General features: G+C 38.9%; 1 protein-coding gene across 5 annotated transcripts in view; it reads left to right on the top strand.

The window, feature by feature from the left end:
- Eml6 (EMAP like 6) overlaps positions 1-22,021 on the top strand; it is a 241,258-nt gene that overhangs the window by 71,429 nt on the left and 147,808 nt on the right. For 4 of the 5 annotated variants that reach the window (XM_048352921.1, XM_048352920.1, XM_048352919.1 and 1 more), the window contains exon 2: positions 21,357-21,516. In XM_048352921.1, the coding sequence (XP_048208878.1) occupies positions 21,357-21,516 (160 nt within the window). Of the gene's footprint in view, positions 1-21,073; positions 21,101-21,327; positions 21,517-22,021 lie in introns of those variants that run through there. The other variant, XM_048352922.1, reaches the window with a different exon arrangement.

Raw genomic sequence — 22,021 nt, 5'->3', positions numbered from 1 at the left:
CTTTGGGTCACTAAGAATGTGCTCCTAGTTGGCAGGGAAAAGTGGGACTCCAGCCTCTTCTTCTTTTTTCTGTTCGAGGTCCTGGCCAAGAGGGGTGCAGTGTGTTCCACCATGAGCTGCCACCATGACTTGCTGCATTGCCACAGGCCCACTGCTATCAGGGATTGGAGCCTCCAAAATTATGAGCCCAAGTAACCGTTCTTGGTAATGCAGTTACCTATGGTATTTGCTCTGGGGAAGGCTGAGCACAGCTCCAAATAGTATATGTTTTTGAAATACATTTTTTTTATACTTTCTTGGGCGCTTTGGGATGAAATAGAAATATAAACACTGTTCACAAGGAACTTAACTTTTTAAAAAAGAAGATAGAAATTTAAGATTTTTTAAAAAGACATCTTATTAGAACAAAGATTATTAGAAGCTATTGGGCAGTTGAGATACAGAAGTTATTTGTAAAAAGGAAAAAAATCAAGGTGTATATATTTTAAGTTATAGCATCTAGCTTAAAAAAATACTGGCTTTGAGCTGAGGTACAGCTCAGTTATAGAATACTTGCACAGCATGTCTGAGGCCCCAGATCTCCCCCAACACAGTGTGTATGATTTTTTTTTCACCATGTAAGGGGCAGAACTAAGCAGCAAAACACAGATCTTTTTTTTTTTTTCTAAAAAAACCTACAAGGTAATTATTTGTGAACTGATTTTTGATCTGACATGCAATCATTTTGCCAATCCTCGTATCAAAAATATAAATTATGGAGGAAGGGTGAGTAAATGCAGTCACTATATCCAATGTAGGTTATGTAAATATTGAACCATGCAACTTGAGGGTAGGGATAGGAATGGGGTGACATTGATCAAGATGCCTTGTATTCATAACCTGATTTATGGAATTGAAATCTCTGTACAACTACTTAATAATAAAAAGTAAATAAAAATATACATTATACAAACACATCTAGTGTATTTAATTTTCTGTGTAATTCAAGGAAGTCAGAAATTACCATGATCATAAATCCTGTTGACCTTCCTCACACGCATCCCACAAAGGCGATTATCACGTTAAGGGCTGTAGAAGAGAATGCCACTCATCTACCAAATATTTCTTTTCCTTTCTTAGTAGCAGGACCCTCCTCTTTTCAGGAAGGCAGAATCTCTCAGCTTGGTGTCAGGTGTGTCTGGGGACTGACTGTATCCCAGCCCCCCTTGGTGTCAGCAGGTATGGCTGGGAGACCGTAGTGTTGTGATTCCAGGAGGTATGGAACTCAGCTGAGGGACAGCAGTGGTGGGACCCCGTCCCTTCCCACCTCCTGTGCTAGAAATGCAGCCATAGTGAGGAGCTCCAGGCTTCCTTCTGCCTCCCCCTCAATAGATCTCCATGACACAATCCTCTCCTTTAGGAGAATAGTCTTCATTAGTTTCTCTGAAATGATGCTTTGGTAAGGCCCCATGAATTACCTGCTTCAGTAAACACAAAAATGGGCTCTTAAGTGAACATTTTCCCTTTTGATAGCCATGTGATAAGCACTTCCATATTTTATCAGATACACATTTGTGTCTCTATGAAATAAGTCCTCTTATCATCACCTTTCCCCAATAAAGATATCGCAGGCTGGGAAAGGTAGTTAGCGGGCCTGCTGCTAAGCCATGCAGGGATCTGAGCAAGGCCTTTCTGCCGTGCACTGTGCTGTTGCACTGTGTTCCTGGCCCCCCACGTTCAACCCTGTCGCTATAGATCATTGAGAGGCATAATTCAGCATCATGGACCAAACTTCTTTCTCTGTTCTTGAATATAATTTTCTTATTATATAACTTTTTCAATAGCAAGAGGATTAATTACTGACCATGTGACTTAATTATTAAAATACTCATTCTCAGTCTTCTGGCAGAAACATCTGGAGCATGAACAGGCATCCACACTCCAGATGTGGAATAGCCAGAGAGAGTAGGTTGTAGGACCCCCTCAGGATATCAAAATGTGAGTGCTAACTTCCTTTATGTAATAGTGTGACATAACCTATACAAATCTTCCTATAGACTTTAAGTTAACTTGAGAGTAGTAATGCCTAATGCAATGTAATGATATATATACATATTTGTTATGTTGTTTAGGAAAAAATGATAAGAAAAAGCTCGGAGTTCAATATAGAGGAAGTTTTTCATCCCAAGTTTTTCCTCTTCCTCTTCCTTCTCCTTTTTTTTTTTTTTTTTGGTGGTATTGGGGTGTATGCATGAGACAGAGAGAGAGAGACAGAGACAGAGACAGAGATACAGAGAGAGTATTAATACTGAGGCTTGAACTCCAGATCCCAAGCTATAATTCAGCCTTTTTACTCATAGCTGGTGCGCTACCACAACTTCCACTTCCAGCTTTTTTTTTTTAATTGAAGATGAGTCCCTTGGGTTTGTCTGCCCAGCATTGGCTCTAAACCTCGATTCCCAGATCTTACCTCCTTAGTAGTTAGGATTGTAGGTACTTGTTTTCCCTAACCCTTTTGGACCACACCCTCCTACCCATAACCTCCAGCATAGCTGGGATAACAGGGGTAAAACACCAGATCCAACTCATTGGCTGAGATCAGTCTTACTATTTGCCTGAGCTGGCCTTGAGCCTCAATCCTTCCACCTCCCAAATACCTAGAATTATAGGAATAAGCCACAATGCCCAGCCCCAGATATTTTCCATGGTTGGTTGACACCATGAATGTAGAACCTGTGGATAGACAATGTAAGGGAAAGGGGTGGGGGAGAGCAGGAGAAAGAAGATAACACTCATTAATCCTCTTTTGACTACCCTAGCTGCCACAAACATCCTTTTGGGCTTCTTTCTCACAGCTTACTCCCGCACAATTTCCTGTGCAGTTCTCTACTGGGCGGTAGCTTTTACTAGCTACTTTTCTAGGTTTGTTTTCTTTCTGGAGCTAGATAGTAAAATTCTTGATGGGGTACAGGTATAGTGAGTGTCATTAAGCACATGTCCGTCTTGTGAATCTAAGAGGGAGAGAAGGAGAGCAATTTGGAAAAGCACAGCCGAGCATCCTTCCTGTCCCTGTGAGGAGTGTGTACCCCAAGAATGAGCCTCACCCCTGCTCTCTGATGAAAGCAGTGATGCTCAGAGTAGTACTTTGGGGAGGTACGTCTTGAGAATTTATGATGAATGTTGCTCATTTGGCTTAAGAAGAAGCTACTTCTACAGAGCTGGCATGAGTTATACTTTATGAGCATGCTAATTAGCAGCTACAACTGTGAGCACTGAAAACCCAGTACCATCATCTAGATGAGATGTATTCATCATCCAAAATTTATTAAAAACACTGAGTACTAGATAAAATTATACAAATGAATGAAGCTATAATCTTTCTATATGAGAAAGTTTGAGACAAAGATTTCACAGGATTCCTGAAGAAAATAAAAGGCAAGGATGATCTAAAACCCATGTAGGATGTAAATAAGTTCCTGGGCTATTATCCATAGATGACATCTCTATGCCTCTGTGTCTTATTTTAACCAGAAGAAATCTCTCTGGGAATCAGTCTGATTAATGGCTTCTAAAAATGACTGATGAGAGAGAAAATATCTTCTGCTGAATTTCCCTATTCTGTTCAATCTTTACTCATTGCACTCAAAATAACACAATAGGAGCATTAAAAAAAGATAAATGACCTATTTCTTTAGAGGAATCTATTTCTTAAAGGAAAGATGAAATATTTCCACATCTGGAGGAATTAACATTTATGCAATTCATGTCTTTCTGGGAAATATTGAATAAAAGTGAGGGTTTTGCTTTTTTAAGGTGTTTGTTTGTTTGGCCAAATTGAATCTTAGGTGACATATACTTGGAAAGCTCACTATTTTAAAGGGACCTTTATTAAATACTTAGAGAGAGAGAGAGAGAGAGAGAGAAAGAGAGAGAGAGAGAGAGAGAGAGAGAGAGAGTGTGTGTGTGTGTGTGTGTGTGTGTGGTCCTGGGCCTTGAACTCGGCGCCTGGGTGCTGTTCCTGAGCCTCTCTGTGCTCAAGGCTAGAGCTCTACCACAGCACCACTTGTGGCTTTTTTCTGGGTAGTTTATTGCAGATAAGATTCTCATGGACTTTCCTGCCTAGGCTGGCTTTGAACCTTTTATAATAAAAATTGACTATATTACACATGTGTGCACACACATTAGTTAGTTTAGTGCCACAGGACTTTAGGGCAGCTGGAACTTAGCCTACAAAGCCTACAGCAAAGGTTTTGAGGATCACTACAGAAAACCTCAATCTAGTGTGGTGTCATAGGCTCAACTTCTGCAATGCTACCTACCATCAGGCCATGGAGGATTTAAGGCAACAATATGTGATTTGGACCAGGGCTTCTCATGCTATAATGTCTCCTCCCTATGCAGGGGAATCTATTAAAAGGTAAACTCTGACCTGTAAGTCTGAGGTGGGCCAGAGGCTCTGCATTCAATATGTGCTCCACATGTTGAGGTTTCTACTTGTCTCAAGCTCCCTCCCCCAACTTTTTTTTTTTTGAGGCAAGCATAGAATAACCATAGGAGCTCAAAGAAGGAAGAGAGGAATATCATCTGGCCTGGAGATACCGCTTTCTAACTCTTAATACAAGAGGGATGAATAATCACATCTAACTTTATCTAATTAGGTAGGATACACGCATCTTAAGTATCAGGAATTTATATATACTCCTATTTGATGATTTAGAGGGCATGTTCTACAACCCCCCACTACTTAGCCCTCCAATGTAACTTTTTTCTTTTTTCCGAGTGATATGCCAACGAATCATAAATGAGACTAAAATCAAAGCAAAGTCCATTTTTTTCCCCAGGGACAGAATAGATTTGCAAACCAGGAGAATGCAGGTTGAGTCTGGAATTGGAGCCAGTGCCCACCAAGATTAAGCAGGACTGAGACTTTTTGCAACAAAAGGAGAATCTGAGCACTTAGCCCTTCTTGGAAGGAGATATCCAGGATTGAGGAGATTAGAATGGATGTAAACCAGGGCAGTCAGAACTTGAGCTTGTCCCCAAGTCTTTAAAAAAGTAATTTTTTTTGAGATAGGATCATACTACTTTTGCTCAGTCTGACCTAGAACTCAAGATCCTCCTGCCTCTGCCTCTCAAGTAACTGGGATTACAGGCATCTACCTCCACATGAGACTATGTTCTGCTTTTCTTGTTTTAGTAAGTGCCTATCTATGTTTACTGAGACCACTGCTTTATAATCTTTCTGCCATTTAAAGGCAAAGGTTAGCTCTAATATTTACCATAGTGCAGAGAAGATAACATAATACAAGTGAAAATAAAGGCAACCATAAACATTCTCACCATGGATAATGCACCTTATTTGCATATATATGAAAAGAACTTGATAAACTGTAAAGGCTTTACACAACTTAATGACTATTCACTATCCTCAAATAATATTCTACAAACCATTATTCTGAGAATTTGTGGCAGCTTTTCTTTCTTCTGCCTCTGTGGTACCCACATCACAGACCTTATCTAAGTATGTTACATCTCCGCCTACAGACTTTATTCTTACTTAGCTCTCCAGACAACTCTGGAGATAGTTCTGGCCCCTTCCCTAATTTCTTTCGGACCCATCTGTGGACTCTTGCATTGTAACCCACTTCAGGGCTGTGAGTGGGGGTTGCTGTTATGACCTTTATCTTCTAGCTTTCTCAGACCTCCCAGAGATTCTAGAGAATTGCAGCTTTGTCATGCTCATGACAGTTACTCTCCTTAATATTAATGTCTTGTTCCTGGGCCTCATCTGGTGTCTGGGGCCTAGTGAAGGACAGGTTGTTCTTTCCAGCCCTGCCACCTTGAATCTGGTGCAGCATGTATAATCATTTCATGTCTATCTTTCCACCTGCCAAATCGCAGTTCCAAGGAACCTGGCTTTCCTGGTCCCAGCATGCTTGTCTGGCCTCCTATGAGCCTCTGTAGCTTGGTTTGCCCAGGTCCTGGCTCATCTCAGTGGAATCCAGGCTGGACCAGGCCTTTCTGCCTGTAGGCTTCCTTCCAGAAAATGCCAGTGTTTTTGTACATCCTGAGAAATGATTGCTCCATACTGTACAATTTCAGAATTTCAAAATGTAATAGTATACTTTGAAATTAAAATGTCATTATTTAAAATTATGCTAACTATAATAGTTCTTGTAACCTTTTCATGCACATTTGGATTTAGTCTATTCAGATATACATGCATATAACATCTATACCCAAAAGAGGTACTGTATCAATATTATTTATTTTTTTAATTATTTGAGATAGAGCGTCCCTTCAGGGATTTGTATGGAATGGCAAATATTTTTTTCATAAAAATGATTTTGCAAGTTTTTGTTAAAATATTCTCCAAATATTATCACTTAAGGCATCCATTTTATCACTGTTTCAGCAAACATAAGCTTATTAATGTTTAAAGTAAGAATCCTGAATTAACTGATAAAGATTGATCAGTCCATACATATTCATCATTGGGTGGGTACACCCTTGTCATTTGACACCATCACATCCTCTTCCAAACTTATTGAAGAAGGAGATACTGTAGCCCCTCTGGGTGCATGGGGGAGAAGAATGCCTTCAGGTATCTGACAGAAAGAGAGAAGTTAAGATATTTTAAAGAAGACCACAAAGGATGGAGAGCAAGAAACCCAGTAATATAGAGGCCTCTGTGTGCTAAGACCAGGACACTGAGTGGATGAGAATGAAGGTACCCTTTAATTTCGGCACTGATATGTAATGTTCAAATCTAAGACTTTGGTCTTAACCTCTTTAGAATACCACACCAAAATTTGTAGCCCCTTTCTAGACATCTGAAGCTTCGTAAAGCTCATCATGTTTAGAATGGGAGTGGTACGTAGAATAGTTACTCACCAAACCCCACTATGTGAACACCAGAGGCGAGGTCCCCTGCCCTTGGCAAGCCAGCAGTCCATCTTTTCTTCTCTCTCTTTCCTTCCCATTCATCACAGACCACTTCTGGGTGTCCCTCTGCCCCCTCCCCTGCTAGCCTATGTGTCCCTTTGCCCCCTCCCCTGCTAGCCTATCACTTAGCTGAGCCCATCTTCTTGGGTTACTTTCCTATTTATTCTGTTCAGTGCATCTCTTTCCTCACTGCCTTTGTTTAGTGGCTTTCCAAAAGCTTACTGATTGCACCCAGTGTTCCTTCTTTTGCTTTTATACTCTATGCTTCCACTTTGACATGTGCTTCCCCAAAGTTTCTTCTTGTACTTTCTTCTTGTCTGTGCCCTAAGAATGTGGTTACCCTATTATCAGCATATACCTAGCTTGTATCACAGTGGCATCTGGCAAGTGATTGTTGAATAAGAAAACACAACTTGAGTTATGTCTTGGTAATGTGATTACCATACTTAATAATGTGATTAAGTAAAGACAGCATGAGATTGGAATTCAAGCCCATTCCCTCCTTCTACTGTGACCTAGGTCTCAATTTACTCTATTTGTAATGGTGACTGTCCTCTATAATCCTCTCTTCCCAAGACATGCTTTAGTTCCCTGATATTCATTTTGTCAAACTGTTAATTGTTCAAAGGAAGTTACACCATGGAATTTCACTCCTGTATATACTGTGCTTTAGTCAGCTTGATCCCAATCTCTGTCTCCTGAGAAGCTAGAATTACAGACAGGAGCCACATACCCAGCTCCTAGACCTGCTCTTTATTTCTAATGGCATCTTTCACAAGTCAGTGATTTGCAGTTAATTTTAAAGTCATCATTGTAAATTAGTGTGGTATTTCTCTATAAATTTATTAGTGAGATGTCTGTTTTAATGTTGATGTACAGAGGTAATTTCTTAAAGAAAGGCAGGAAGACTTACATCATTCTATTAGATAAATGTACAGTTGGTTAATAGAACTGTTCATCTTAGTGGCTAGAAAGGAATACTAATGGTTTGCATTCCTTGATTTTCCCAGCCAAATATATGATTCACTAATGTACCTACTGAACAGCTCAATTTGGGCCTCAATAGCACAGCTATATAATCCATTTTTCTAGAAAAGGAAATAATTTTTAAGGAGAGAAAATCCACCCCCCTCAACCCCAGCCTCTAGCTTTAATTACATTCACTTTCCAAAGGAATTTACTTGCCATTCCTCTCTCTCATTTTCTTTGTTCATCAAAGAACCTGATTTTGCACACACATATACACATCTGTATATATATATGTTACATTTGTGATTTATGACTCTCTAGGAAATACATTTTTGGCCAAAGGGTTTGGGCATTTATTTATTTTTATTTTTATTTATTTATTTTTTTTTGGCCAGTCCTGGGCCTTGGACTCAGGGCCTGAGCACTGTCCCTGGCTTCTTCCCGCTCAAGGCTAGCACTCTGCCACTTGAGCCACAGCGCCGCTTCTGGCCGTTTTCTGTATATGTGGTGCTGGGGAATCGAACCTAGGGCCTCGTGTATCCGAGGCAGGCACTCTTGCCACTAGGCTATATCCCCAGCCTGGGCATTTATTTTTAAACATTAGTAGAATCTTTATTAGAAATACATTTTATACTTTTAATTACAAGTCTGTTGACTCTATTTCACCAAACAAGTCTGTTGACTCTATTTCACTATTGTATGGTATTCCATCGAGTGGATATAACAGAATGACATCTGTTTTCCTGTGAATGGGAAGAAGTTATCTATTGTAAGTCTTGTCAAAATCATAGTTATTGGTGCTAAGAACAACAACAACAACCACAAAATAAAACCCTATGATGAACAGGACTTTTAGGAAGACTTTTGCGTTGATTGTTGGCAATGGGTAGCTACTAAAAGAGAATGGAATAACTTAACAGCCAGCAGAGGCCAGATCCAGCCCGCTGCCTGTTTTCATATGGTCTGTGAGCTTAGAATTTTTTTTTTACATTTAAAAATTCATTTTAGTTGCAAAAAATCTAAGGAAAGAATAATATTTCACAATGTTTGAAAACTTGGAATTTAGATTTCAGGGCCCATAAATAGTTTTACTAGAAAATAGATGCAGTCATTTGCATGTTATCTGTGGCTGCGTTATGCTAGCATGGCTGAGTTGAGTAGCTGCAACAGAGACTATGTAATCCATGAAGACTAAAATATTTACTGCGTTCCTTCACAGAAAAAAAAACCAACAACATTTGCTGACTCAGTGTAATAGAAATGAAACTGGTGTTAGAAATGTAAAATTAGCTCCACATTTTCACAATCAGGCAAACCTCCATTTGGTTCTTTGCTCCACTCTTTGTTATCTGAGCTCCCTGTCCAAAGACAGTGAATGTGAAATCACTTGCCAAGTGATTGGTGAACCTTACTCTGTTGTTTATTTGTTTCCAGGGCAAAATTCTAACCTATTAGCTGAAAGGATTTGAGCAAGATTTTTCTTTATTTTGTCAGTCATGGGGCTTAAACTCAGGGTTTGGGTGCTGTCCCTGAGCAATTTTGCTCAAGGCTAGCACTCTACCATTTTGAGCCACAGCTTCACTTCCATTTTTTTTGGTGGTTAATTGGAAATAAGAGGACTTTCTTTCTGTGCCTGGTTTTAAACAGTGATCCTCAGATTAGCTTTCTGAGTGGCTAGGATTACAGGGGTGAGCCTCTGATGCCTGGCGACTTCTTATCTACAAATTTATGCAAGTTGCAGAGGGAGACCATATATCTAAAGGCTGAGTTTAGGCAAATCCCTTAGTGGTCTGGGACTCAATTTCTTCATTCATAAAACAGAAGTAAGGGGCTGGGGATATAGCCTAGTGGCAAGAGTGCCTGCCTCGGATACAACGAGGCCCTAGGTTCGATTCCCCAGCACCACATATACAGAAAACGGCCAGAAGCGGCGCTGTGGCTCAAGTGGCAGAGTGCTAGCCTTGAGCGGGAAGAAGCCAGGGACAGTGCTCAGGCCCTGAGTCCAAGGCCCAGTTCTGGCCAAAAACAACAACAACAACAAAAAAACAGAAGCTCTGTCTCTGAGACTGCTGAGGACAGTGGTTGTTATATGCGTTTGGATCTGTCACTCAAGTTGGTGTTTGTGGTAGCTTGCTCCTGAGAATAGGTTGTTTATTTGAAATCCAGCCTCTTTTAGTCTAGCAACAGGGCTAAGATGAGGTATCCTGTTCCACTAGCTTTGCCACTGGGGTTAAAGGAGCTAGAATCGAGTCACCCTTTATGTCCTTTGTTTCCTTGAATTTACTTACCTCTAGACATTCATCTGCTCTTTAAAAGTTTTTCAGCCAGGTGTGGTGGGGCACACTTGTAATCTTAGCATTCAGGAGGATTATGAATATGAAGTCAGCCTGGCTACCTAGTGAGATCTTGACTTAAAAAAAAAAGTTTCTCATTTGAGTTGTGACATGTCTCAGAAAATGAAGGTTGTATGAAGTTGGCTAAGGGTCCTGGGCCTTGATTATGCTTACATGAAGTATCATTTGGGATACTTGTTGGAAAGTGGGCCTTTATTCATGTTTGGCTTACCAGTTTGATGTCAGGGATTGGAGAGTTTATTCTTTGTCTGAGCTCTAAGGAAGGAATGCTTGTCTTTCTTGTAAAATCACAGAATATAAATAAAGTCTTATTTGCCTATGAAACCACTTGTATTGAGCTAAAATACAAAAGAAAATCAGCGACCTTGAACTATGCTTACTGTCAGTGTCTTGGCTTTCAAAGACCCTTTCTTTCATTTCCAGTTAACATTATTTTCTGAAAAAAAGCATTATAAGGGATCCAATAAGCAATTTTTCAAAATCAATACCACAAAGCAGATTATTTCTTGTTTTGTATCTAATTTTGGCTAGAAAAGTATGAGATCCTGTGAATTAAAACATTTTGCCATTATTTTTCTGAATGACATTTTAAGAAATCAAATTTTGATCTTCTGGAAAAATTTCTAGTATTTTCTGTGAACATACTAGCACCAAGTATAAATGATATTCTTTCTGATCTTTCTTGTCTATGGAATTCATGATAGTAATTATGTACATGAAAGATGCTGTATCATTTAATGTATTATTTCACCCGCCTTTCAGAATTGGGAGCTGTGTGTTTATTCATTCAGTGTATATTCATAAGAGCAATCCATTGATGTTAGACATGGGGTTATTCCAGATGTTGCTGATGGACAGCGACTAAAATAATAACCTTTTTATAGCTTATAGCTATAGAAGCTTATAGCATCTTTACCAATACTGACAGAGGCAGAATTAGAGCTAATGCTCTTCTTAATAGGAAAAACATGAAAAAGATAATTATTTTAGTTTTCATTTTCCACATCTAAAAAACACCAGTAACTTCTTTGGTTTGTCTAAGATTTGAATTTTTCTCATTTGGTAATAATTTTAGTTGTTTTGAGGAAGGGCCTGGTCACTTCCAACTACAACTTATTGGAAGCTTACTGTGCTAAGTGCTAACTTAGAAAACTGCAATTGTTTCTCTACTCAGTGGAAACAGATTTTGGGTTACACTTAGGAATCTTTAAAAGGGTTACACCACTTAGGAAATCTTCAAAAGGGTTAAATCATCACTTATGCTGAAGTCACAATGATGGTATCCAAACCACTGAAAATACTAAACACCTGGGCCTCCTAAATAAAATATAACATCTCCTGTAAAGACAGGAAATGTGAAAATGGGGGAGCTGGGGAAGAGGAACAAATCACAACAAAGGGTAGGAAGGTGCTGGTGACCCAAAGCAAAAGCAAACCAAAGCTCTAAGTGCAGATTGCTGCAGTATAGCACCTGTAGTCACCAGGCAGTCAGAGGCTGCCCTTGATAGCAATAGTTCCCTCAATATAAATTGTGTGATCAAAATCAAGTAAACTAGGCAGTTAGCTGTCCAAGCCTGGCTATTAGAAAATAGGGGCTTCAGCATAACCTAATGCATTGTCTGAGAAGTCAGAGTCCTCCAAGGGGTGGGGACTGGGTGTTTGGGGAGGGGAGATAGATGCTGGGCTCTTTTCTGAGCTTTATCTTTGCCTTCATACCTTCATCAAGCTACTACAGACTGTTGGAACATCTCCAAGCCCCCAGTTCTCATTTGGAATTCAACATTTATTTCAAATACTAGTTTGTGGAATGTTCATTTGAACATTGCTATTATCATGCCATGACAGACTGGTTAGGGAATTAGTAATTCAGAATTAACTCTGCCTGATCAATCCATTGAAATGACTGCCATTTTAATCCACTATCACAAGGCTATGCCTCTGGGTAGTTTTAAAAGACCTAACATTGCCATGTTTCTATTTAAGAATCCTCCATAGGGAGAAAATACTTCCACGATTCTTCTCATCTTGGAGTCTTGTGACCTCCTGGGTGTGAATATAGGTGGTCACCTGTCCCTATGATTCTAAGTCTACTTCCATACGGAGCTGCATCTGAAATGTTTTCAGCAGAGTCACAGGAAGCGGAAATGATGAAATCCCTTGGAATTCAACAATAGAATTCCACTTAATTCTGCCTTGAAATCTCATGGCTCAGTTGGAGTGGTGTAACACAATTGTTCAGCTTGCCTCCTACTTTCCAAATCCCTTGATGCTGTAAACAAGCAAATTAAAACTTAGCCTGAAAATGGCTGCATGCTATTCTATGATAGGAGGTAGACTATTCATGGAGCAGAACACATAGAGGTAGTAACATTTTGCCATCTGGCAAAGCCTCTGGGCCAGATGGATTCACTAATGACTTCTATAAAGTATTTAATCAGGCCTTGCTGAAACACATGACTGGCATATTTAATTATACTAAATTAACAGGACTCCTGCCAGATATAACCCTCAATGCTTGAGTCATGCTCCTTGCTTAAAGAAAGGAAAAAAGAGATGAATAGTTCCTGAAAGCTGGGTTTTACATAGACCCCTCTTATTAGTGAAACTTCTCATTAGCAAATTGCTGTGTTATAGTCTTAGGCAGTATTTCTCCTTTCTCAAAGAGTTCACTGTAAGACTAGCTATGCTGATCAGATTTACTTTATCAGAGACAATTATACTGATGAGAACATCTGGGGACTGATAAATCTGGTTCAGTCCTCAGACCTCCCTCCCTACTTCCTGCCTCTGCTAGAAGACTCCTAAACTATCTGGTGCTGCCCTGTGTGTGCAAATTCTTGTTTCTCTAGGATCATTTTTAGTTATTTGACTTAGTTTCTGGTTTGTGTAAAAGCAATATAGATACACAATTCAAAAATTACAGAAAATCTTATGCTGACAAACTGCCCTTGCCCCACCCTTTGCTACCCCAGCTACCTTTCAAAGGAGCAATTTCAATTCTCTATGATTGTTCTTTTTGGTGGTAATATATCAAGACAGTATGATGGATGGGGAGAATGATGGAAGGGGTGACACTGATCAAGATGCATTGTACTCATAAATTTATTGACATGTTGAATTGAGACCCATTTGTACAACTTTTAAAGATAATTTAAAACATCTGAAGGACATTACAATTGTGGCTATTTCTTGTTGTCTCTATTTTATATGTAATTGACTTTTCATATCCATGAGGATAAAACTTACATATTACATTCTTATATCAATTTCCTTCTTTTCCCAGAGATTTTTATATTATTATTATTATTCCTCTACTATTCACCTTTGTAGCTTTAAGTTACATTTTTCTACCTTTATTCTTTAGGATCATCAACTAGAGACAATATCTCTTAGTCTCTAACTGTATATGATGAAGATACCAGTGACTTAAGAATTTTCCTGTATGATCTAGGGCTATACTGAGCAAAACATAACGTGTTAGGAGAGTCTTCTATGCTGTGCATATCAGGAGTTCCTTTATTTATTGAAAAGAGCAGGAACAGTTCTGTTGCATAAATGATACATAATTTTTAATCTGTTTTTTCTGTTAATACACTGTTGTTTCCAATAAGTGACTATTATAAATAAAGGTACTATGAAAATTTATAAACAAGTATATTTTAATCATTTCCCTTTATTTCACTTGGGTCAATACCTAAGGATGAAATTGTTTGGTCTTACCCAGTTAAGTTTGTTTCACTCCATAAGAAGCAGCCAAACTTCCTTCTAAAATGACTTGCTAACATTATATTCCCACTAGCAGTGAATTGCTACATATTGCAATGTATTCCATTTGCACTTCAGTTGACCTAGGTCTTCACTTGGCCTTGTTGGTCTTTTAAGTTGTCATTGGTTTTTGACAATGTGCAAGTCATTTTTTCATATTTCAAATTGGATTATGTTCTTATTATTCAATAGTCATTCTTTATATATTTTGGGTACAAATCATTGGTGACTTGTGTTTATTTGTTTGAAATTGTATCTATCAATTACCAGAAGTTCTTTTTTTTTTTTTTTTTTTTTTTTTGCCAGTCCTGGGGCGTGACGTCAGGACCTGAGCACTGTCCCTGGCTTCTTTTTACTCTAGCACTCTACCTCTTGAGCCACAGTGCCACTTCTGGCTTTTTCTATATTTGTGGTGCTGAGGAATCGAACCCAGGGCTTCATGTATGCGAGGCAAGCACTCTACCACTAGGCCATATTCCCAGCCCTGTCCAGAATTTCTGACTCTGAAATCCAATGTATCTATTATTTTATGGTTTGTGTTTTTCTAAAAATCATTACCTATCAAAGGTCACAGAAGTTTTTTTTCTTTTCCTTTTTCTTTTTTTCTTTTTTTTTTTTTTTTGGCCAGTCCTGGGCCTTGGACTCAGGGCCTGAGCACTGTCCCTGGCTTCTTCCCGCTCAAGGCTAGTACTCTGCCACTTGAGCCACAGCGCCGCTTCTGGCCGTTTTCTGTATATGTGGTGCTGGGGAATCGAACCTAGGGCCTCGTGTATCCGAGGCAGGCACTCTTGCCACTAGGCTATATCCCCAGCCCCGACTTTTCCTTTTTCTTACCATGTATAGAAGGAGTTTGTTGTGATATTTTATACATGCATCTAATGTATTTTGTTCATAACTCTTTCCTCTCTTACTTTTTCTTATCCTCATTTAAAAATAATTTTAAAACATTTTGTTATATTTTCATACATATATGTAAAATACTTTGATTATACTCATTCACCTTGGCCACTCCCTTCCCTCTCCCCCTCCCACTTTCCTGCCATTTGCCACCTTCAGATAGTTTCCCTCATTTTACATTCATGTCATTCTTTTTTGGGAGTAGGGAGTTTATATTCTGAATATAAGAGGCAACATATGATATTTATTTTTCTCAGTCTGGTTTATTTCCTCTTATTAAGTTTCTTCTGTCAGTTGTATACTTTAGTTCGTAATTCTTGGTCCATTTGAGTAAAATTTTTCTTGCTTCAGATGCTTTCTCTCTAGGGTAGCATTTTCAGATAACTGAACTTATCTTCTCTATATTTTACCAGTTTAATTCTGAGAAGGTAATCTTATTTTTGTATTTTGGATAGGTTACTGTATCTCTCTATGTACACAGATTTCCTTGGCTTAGGATGTCTGTTCCCGAGGGTCAGGCATAGGTTTGATGTATATCTGCCACATGCTCGCCAATTCCTAATAATAACCCCCTCTCTACTGATTATGATTTAAGCACTACTATTTGCATCACTGCGTTGTCTTTTTAAACCCATATAGTATCTTATTTGTGCTGTTATTTCCATCTTATGGCCAGGAAACTGAAGCACAAAGAGGTTAATGTATTTGCTGAAGGAGATTTCTGAAAGTACTTTTTCCAGTAAATAGAGGAGATACCTTAGTTTATCCTCTGGTAACTGACAGCTAGCTCTCCATGAGAAATAATGCACACATGTTCACGGGAGTTTGTTATATATTTTACTGATAAATACATAAATACATGGCAAATGGCAGGAAATTGGGAGGGGGAAAGAGAAGGGTGTGGCCAGGGTGAGTGAGTATAATCAAAGTTTTTTATATACATGTATGAAAATATAATAAAATGATTTAAAATTATTTTTAAATGGGAATAATAAAAAGTAATAGAGGGAATAGGTATGATCAAAGTACATTAGATGCATGTATAAAATATCAAAAATAACAAAATCCTTCTATACATGTTAAGAAAAAGGAAAAGAAAAAAAACTTCTGTGGTTAATTTATGATAAAATGTATTATTGTATTAACTCCATATAGTAAATCAATTCCCATAGAATGCTTTCATTGATTTTTGCTGAACTCTTGTATCCTTGAGCAACCTGTAGTTGCAGTTCAACCATGATTTGACAAATTTACATGATGAATCAATGCTCGATTCCTACCTGATTTGGACAGGAAGTCGTGGGCTGGTCGTGTGGTTCAGGAGCAGAAGAGTCATTTAGCATGCACAAGGCTCTAGGTTCAATCCCCAGCACTGGGGCGAAATGTGCCTCTCACAAGTGAGTGTAGTTCTAATGTAAATAGTAGTTGATAGTCCCATTTATGTCAATAAGAGAACGAAAGAAATAAGACATCTTGAAACTTTAAACACTTGCTAATGATATGAGTGGCTTCTTTGCTGACCTACATATTGTTTCCATACTGAAATATTTCCTCAATTTTTTATGTGTTTAAGTTTATTTGTAATTAAATTTTTATCTTTCTATTACCCAAATCTAGGCAATTAACCAAACATTAATCAAAGCCCTGTTCTGTACCATTTGTTGATTTCTATGATGTAACTATTTCCACTAAGCTACCAAGGTGACAATGAAAATGGAGCTGGGAAGAGATGTGTGGTATTGCACCATCCTATAGTATAAAAACACTGCCATTCAGATAGGATGACAATAGTTATATCAATACTTTAGATAATAGTAAAATAGAATAAGTTAAGAATGAAGTGATACATTTCGAGAATATTACCTTTTAGTATAGTGTATTTAACTATAAGTTTACATAACTTAATTTTGAACAGTGGCTGCTTAACAACTAGTTCACAGAGTTGCTGAAATTTAAGTCAGCTCTTGGTAGTTCAGGTGTCTGATCCACTGCCAAACCACAACTCCCTCCCTAGCTCTCTCCCTTCCTCCTTTCCTCTCTCTTTCCCTCCCTGCCTCCTTTTTTCCTTCCTTCCTTTCATCTCTCTCTTTCCATATATCTCCCCTCTTCTCCCCATCCATTTCCCTCTCCTTTCTCCTCTCCTCAAGATAGGATTCTGCTATACAGCTTAGGCTGGCCTTGAACTTGTATCTTCTGTCTCTGCCTCCTGAGAGCTGGGATTACAGGCAAGGAACACTGCAACCAGCTCCAAACCACTACAGTCTTATCCACTCCTTAATATACTCCCATACCACAGGACTATGGCATACAGTATGGCAGCACATTGTATGAAAGAGAATATATTTCTTTTTTTGAATAATTACTTGTTTATTGTCAAAGTGATGTACAGAGGGGTTACAGTTTCATACATAAGGCAGTGGGTACATTTCTTGTACAATTTGTTACCTCCTCCCTCATTTCCTATATTTTTTGTCAAAATTATATCAGTTCTTATTAGGTTCATCACTCACCATGTTTGTCATTGAAAAGTCCATTTTGAGGAGTGGCGCTCAGCCTCGGGCTGTATGCATACACTAGTGCTGTGCTGTTTAGGAAAACTGGTGGATTCTGGTGTTTTGTGAGTGACTGCTTTTCCCATTCACCTGGTCCAGGCCAACTTGGAAGGCAAGGCCCTCTTCATGGTGTTAGACCACAGTCTGGGTGGTATGTGGATCAGTACTAAGCACCCTGTCTGAGGCTCCACTACTTCAGGCCACTATGTTCAAACCAAACCTGCCTTTGTCTTTTCTGACCCACCAAGAGTGGGTCACTTCCTGTTCAGCCCACAGAGCAGCTGCCTCTCCTCTGCCTCAGGAAGTCCAGTCTTGATGTGTCTTGATGAAGTCCTTGATGTGTCTGTGCCTCAGCGCTGGAAAACTTGGTCCTGAATCATGTTCATGGGAGGGAAGGCTTTCATGCTTTCCTGGTGAGATCATTAAAAGAGAAAACGAACAGCCTAGGCAACACTGAAATGAGGTTTCACAGAGAAGTAAGGCTAGAATCATGAATGTTTTTTATATACTACACTTGGAAAAGGTGCTCCAATACAATTTTTGCCTAGGGAATCAAGAATGATGAGTGTTGATTAGTGGGTTTTGTCCAGCCTCATAAGGTTTGCCATTAATGATGCCATTAATTCTCATCATCTCCAATATTCAACATATTTAGAAAACTTCTAGATCTCATCCAACATCAGGAAGATATGGTTTGCCCTCTTGACAGGTTACAGAAACAAATCAATTTCTTCTCCCCAATAGGCTGATGAAAGTCTTGCTCTGCAGTGCTTTCTATTGCTATGGTAACAGGAGATGGGCTTTCCCAGTGGAGCTTGATTTATAGATGCAGAGAAAAACATTCTTTCAGAGGTCTATCCCTTCCTTGTTGCCAGGTTTATAACAGAACAAATGCAATAAACCGAGTGCTGAAGAATAGCAGAATGACACCAACTGTTTTCTGTGGGCGCCTCATTTTATTGAGACCTCTGATTAAAGAGACTCAATTTAGGAAGTTTTAATATTGTGGCATTGCTATTGTGGCTATAATAATTTGCAAAATTGATGAAGTATAGTTTTTTTTTAGAAAAGCAAAGCATTGCATTTATGGACCCTTACCTTGTAGATAGGCTTGAACTCTAAGTTTTATTAGTACTTCCAGTCACAGTGTGAACTACAACACTGCTCAGAGATGAGATGATAATAAGGCCAAAGAAGAGTGAAGAGTTTGTGAAATGATGGTGGAACTCTCCCCTTTGTATAGTTTACACAGTGGAAAGACACAGTAGGTGGCCATATCTCATGGAATCATATCACATACCCAGGCATTTAGAGAAAATATCCCTTAACTAGAGACAGAAATTGAGGCTTTAATCTGGTGGTTGGTTTAAAGGCATTACTGAACCATGGCACAGTAGGCTCAGGGCACTCTAGAAGGAGCAAAGAGCAAGCATATAGAACAGGATGGTTTAGGTTTTATAGGAATAAATACAGTACATATGTTTGTCTTTTTAAATGTTTCTGGATAGAAATTCTGAAAATGTTTGGGATTAAACAAAAGTAGATGCTGCTCAAAATGACTTTGCATGTAATTCTTGAGTTCATGATGTGCAGATAAAGGAAGAAGGAAATACTTTGACATTAGCTCAACACTTAAGTCAACAAATGCTTCTGAAACTGGACCATTACTGATACTTAATATTATGCTCTTGCATGTCTAGTGATTTAAGTTCATACATTTCTTTCCTTAACAAGTTTGAGAAGTGCTGTTGAATTGATAAATGTAAGTTAAAAGTAAATATCACCTGGCTATGTCCTGTATAATACAATAAGGCTTTCAGGTAAAAGGAGCAATTTCTGGGAAGCTTGGGAGAAGGTAAGTGAATGATAAATTGAATAAATTGAGTGCCAGTTGCATAAATGATTGGTGAAACTGTGTGCCAGATACTGTACTAGGTGCTTTGTATTCGTTATATTATTGTGTTGTGGGTGAAGAAGCCAAAGAGATGAAGTAGTTTGTTCAAAAATCTAGAGGTATAAGGGGAATCCACTAGACAAATCCAGGAGCCTGATTCCAAAGCATGAGTTCTTAATATCTTGCTAAAGATTATAAAGGAAAGGAGGCTTACTGCTGCTCATTGTGCACACAGATGCTGAAAAGTGAAATCGGGAAGAATTCTACTTCTGTTTATTAGGTAAACAGTGCTCTGTTGGTTTTCCACATGAGTTACAGGCTTTTATTTTTTAAACTCTTGACACCTATTTTTCAAATGCAAAACTTCTTTATATAATGTATTCCTCCGATAATGATTTCTCATCTAGAAATAAGGCCTCTAATCTCTCTCCCTCTGGACTGCTGCAGATTCCTTGAAATACTACTTGGTATTTGACAGTTTTATTTTGATTGGACTACAGAGGGAAATTGCTACAGAAACCAGAAGCATAGTAATTTGTAGTTCTGTTAGTGTCACAGTGACTTATGTAAAATAGATATTTTTCATTTAAAATGCATAATCTGTGACAACAGACAGAGCAGTGCTTGACCTTGGGGCCTGACTATGCTTTGAAATCCTAATGAGGAGAGTATCTAGGGCTTCTGCCAGCAGATTTCATTAATTGACGAGTGAATTTTCCCCTAGCAACAGCATTTTCTTTCAAACTAATTCAGAAATTAGTTTGAAAACTCAGTAATATTTTGAAAAAATGAATATATATCCCCAAATCAGATAAACTTATACACAAGACAAAGGGTACAGAAACAAAAAAACAATGATGTCAGGGAATAAACCAAGGGGAAAGAAAGAAAGAAAAAAGAAGCATCTGCAAACAATACAATTAAAAAAAAAAAAACTTCTTGTTTCCATTTCTTGGAGTTCATTTTGCAGGCTAGCTCTTTTTTTTTTTTTTTTTTTTTGCCAGTCCTGGGCCTTGGACTCGGGGCCTGGGCACTGTCCCTGGCTTCTTCCAGCTCAAGGCTAGCACTCTGCCACCTGAGCCACAGCGCCCCTTCTGGCCGTTTTCCATATAGGTGGTGCTGGGGAATCGAACCCAGAGCTTCAAGTATATGAGGCAAGTGCTCTTGCCACTAGGCCATATCCCCAGCCCCTTGGAGTTCATTTCGATAAGCATCATTTTACGTGGCCATATGCACATAGCTATCAAGCTATTTTGGTTCTCTCCTAAGAATATCCTAGATACATTCTAGTTATTACAAATGAGGGAAAACATGCAGCCTGTATTTCTTTGGGTACCGCTTACTTTACCTAATGTATTTTTCCCCCAAGTCTTTCCATTTCCTTACAAATGGGATAATGCCATTCTTTTCTGATGGAAGCATAGAATTCTATTGTGTACATATACCACATTTTCTTGATCCATTTTTCCACTGAAGAGGAGACTGGTTTGATCATAAAGAAGATTTTCTGACTAGAGAATTATAATCATAATAGTTCCTGACTTTCAGGAGAACCAAGAGTTAAAATTAGATGAAATTATTGTCAAATTTTGCTAAGACTCTCTGCTAAAACTGAATATTTCAGTTTAGGCCATCAGGTATTTAATTATATTAGGGGACAGTTAGGCTCTTTAGATCATGTCATTAGATCATTTGAAATGAGAAACAAATTTGATCCATGTCTCTTAACTTTGTTCAAATAGAAGGTGTGAGGGCTGGGAATATGGCCTAGTGGCAAGAGTGCCTGCCTCGTATACATGAGGCCCTGGGTTCGATTCCTCAGCACCACATATGCAGAAAATGGCCAGAAGTGGCACTGTGGCTCAAGTGGCAGAGTGCTAGCCTTGAGCAAAAAGAAGCCAGGGACAGTGCTCAGGCCCTGAGTTCACGGCCTAGGACTGGCCAAAAAAAAAAAAGAGAAAACAAATAGAAGGTGTGAAAAGAGGTCTTTTTCTTTTTCAGCCTTGCCTTACACCCAGACAAAACTCTGATTGCAACTGGCCAAGTTGGGAAGGAGCCATATATTTGCATATGGGATTCCTATAATGTCCAGACTGTGTCTATTCTTAAAGATGTCCATACACATGGAGTTGCGTGCCTGGCTTTTGACTCAGATGGGCAGGTGTGTATCTTTCTCTATGTTTCCTTTAATGACATCTTAAATTTCACACAAAATTGCAATGAACACAGCCATCTAACAATTCTCTTTGGAAGCCACTAGCACTACTCACTTTGACCCTTTCCCATGCTTGTAGCACTGATAACTGCCTTCCAGCAGACCTAATTGTGATACCTCAGTCCCACTCTCTGGTTAAAAACGTCCATAAAAGGGGCTGGGAATGGTGGTAGAGTGCTTGTCTAGCATGCAGAAAGCCCTGGGTTCAATTCCTCAACACCACATAAACAGGTCAAGCAAAAATGGCACTGTGGCTCAAGTGGTAGAGTGCTAACCTTGAGCAAAAGGAAGCCAGGGACAGTGCTCAGGCCCTGAGTTCAAGCCCCAGGACTGGCAAAAACAAAAACAAACCTCCATAAACGAAATAATGATCTCAAGTCCACCAGGGTTCAGCAGTTTTATTTTATCACCCATTATTAGCTTCCTATTGGGATATATAGGGCATAGAGCT

Source organism: Perognathus longimembris, chromosome 8 (genome assembly GCF_023159225.1).
Source record: "Perognathus longimembris pacificus isolate PPM17 chromosome 8, ASM2315922v1, whole genome shotgun sequence".
Taxonomy (NCBI): Eukaryota; Metazoa; Chordata; class Mammalia; order Rodentia; family Heteromyidae; genus Perognathus; species Perognathus longimembris.
The sequence above is the reverse complement of the archived record's forward strand: the minus strand, read 5'-3'. Positions and strand labels throughout refer to the sequence as shown.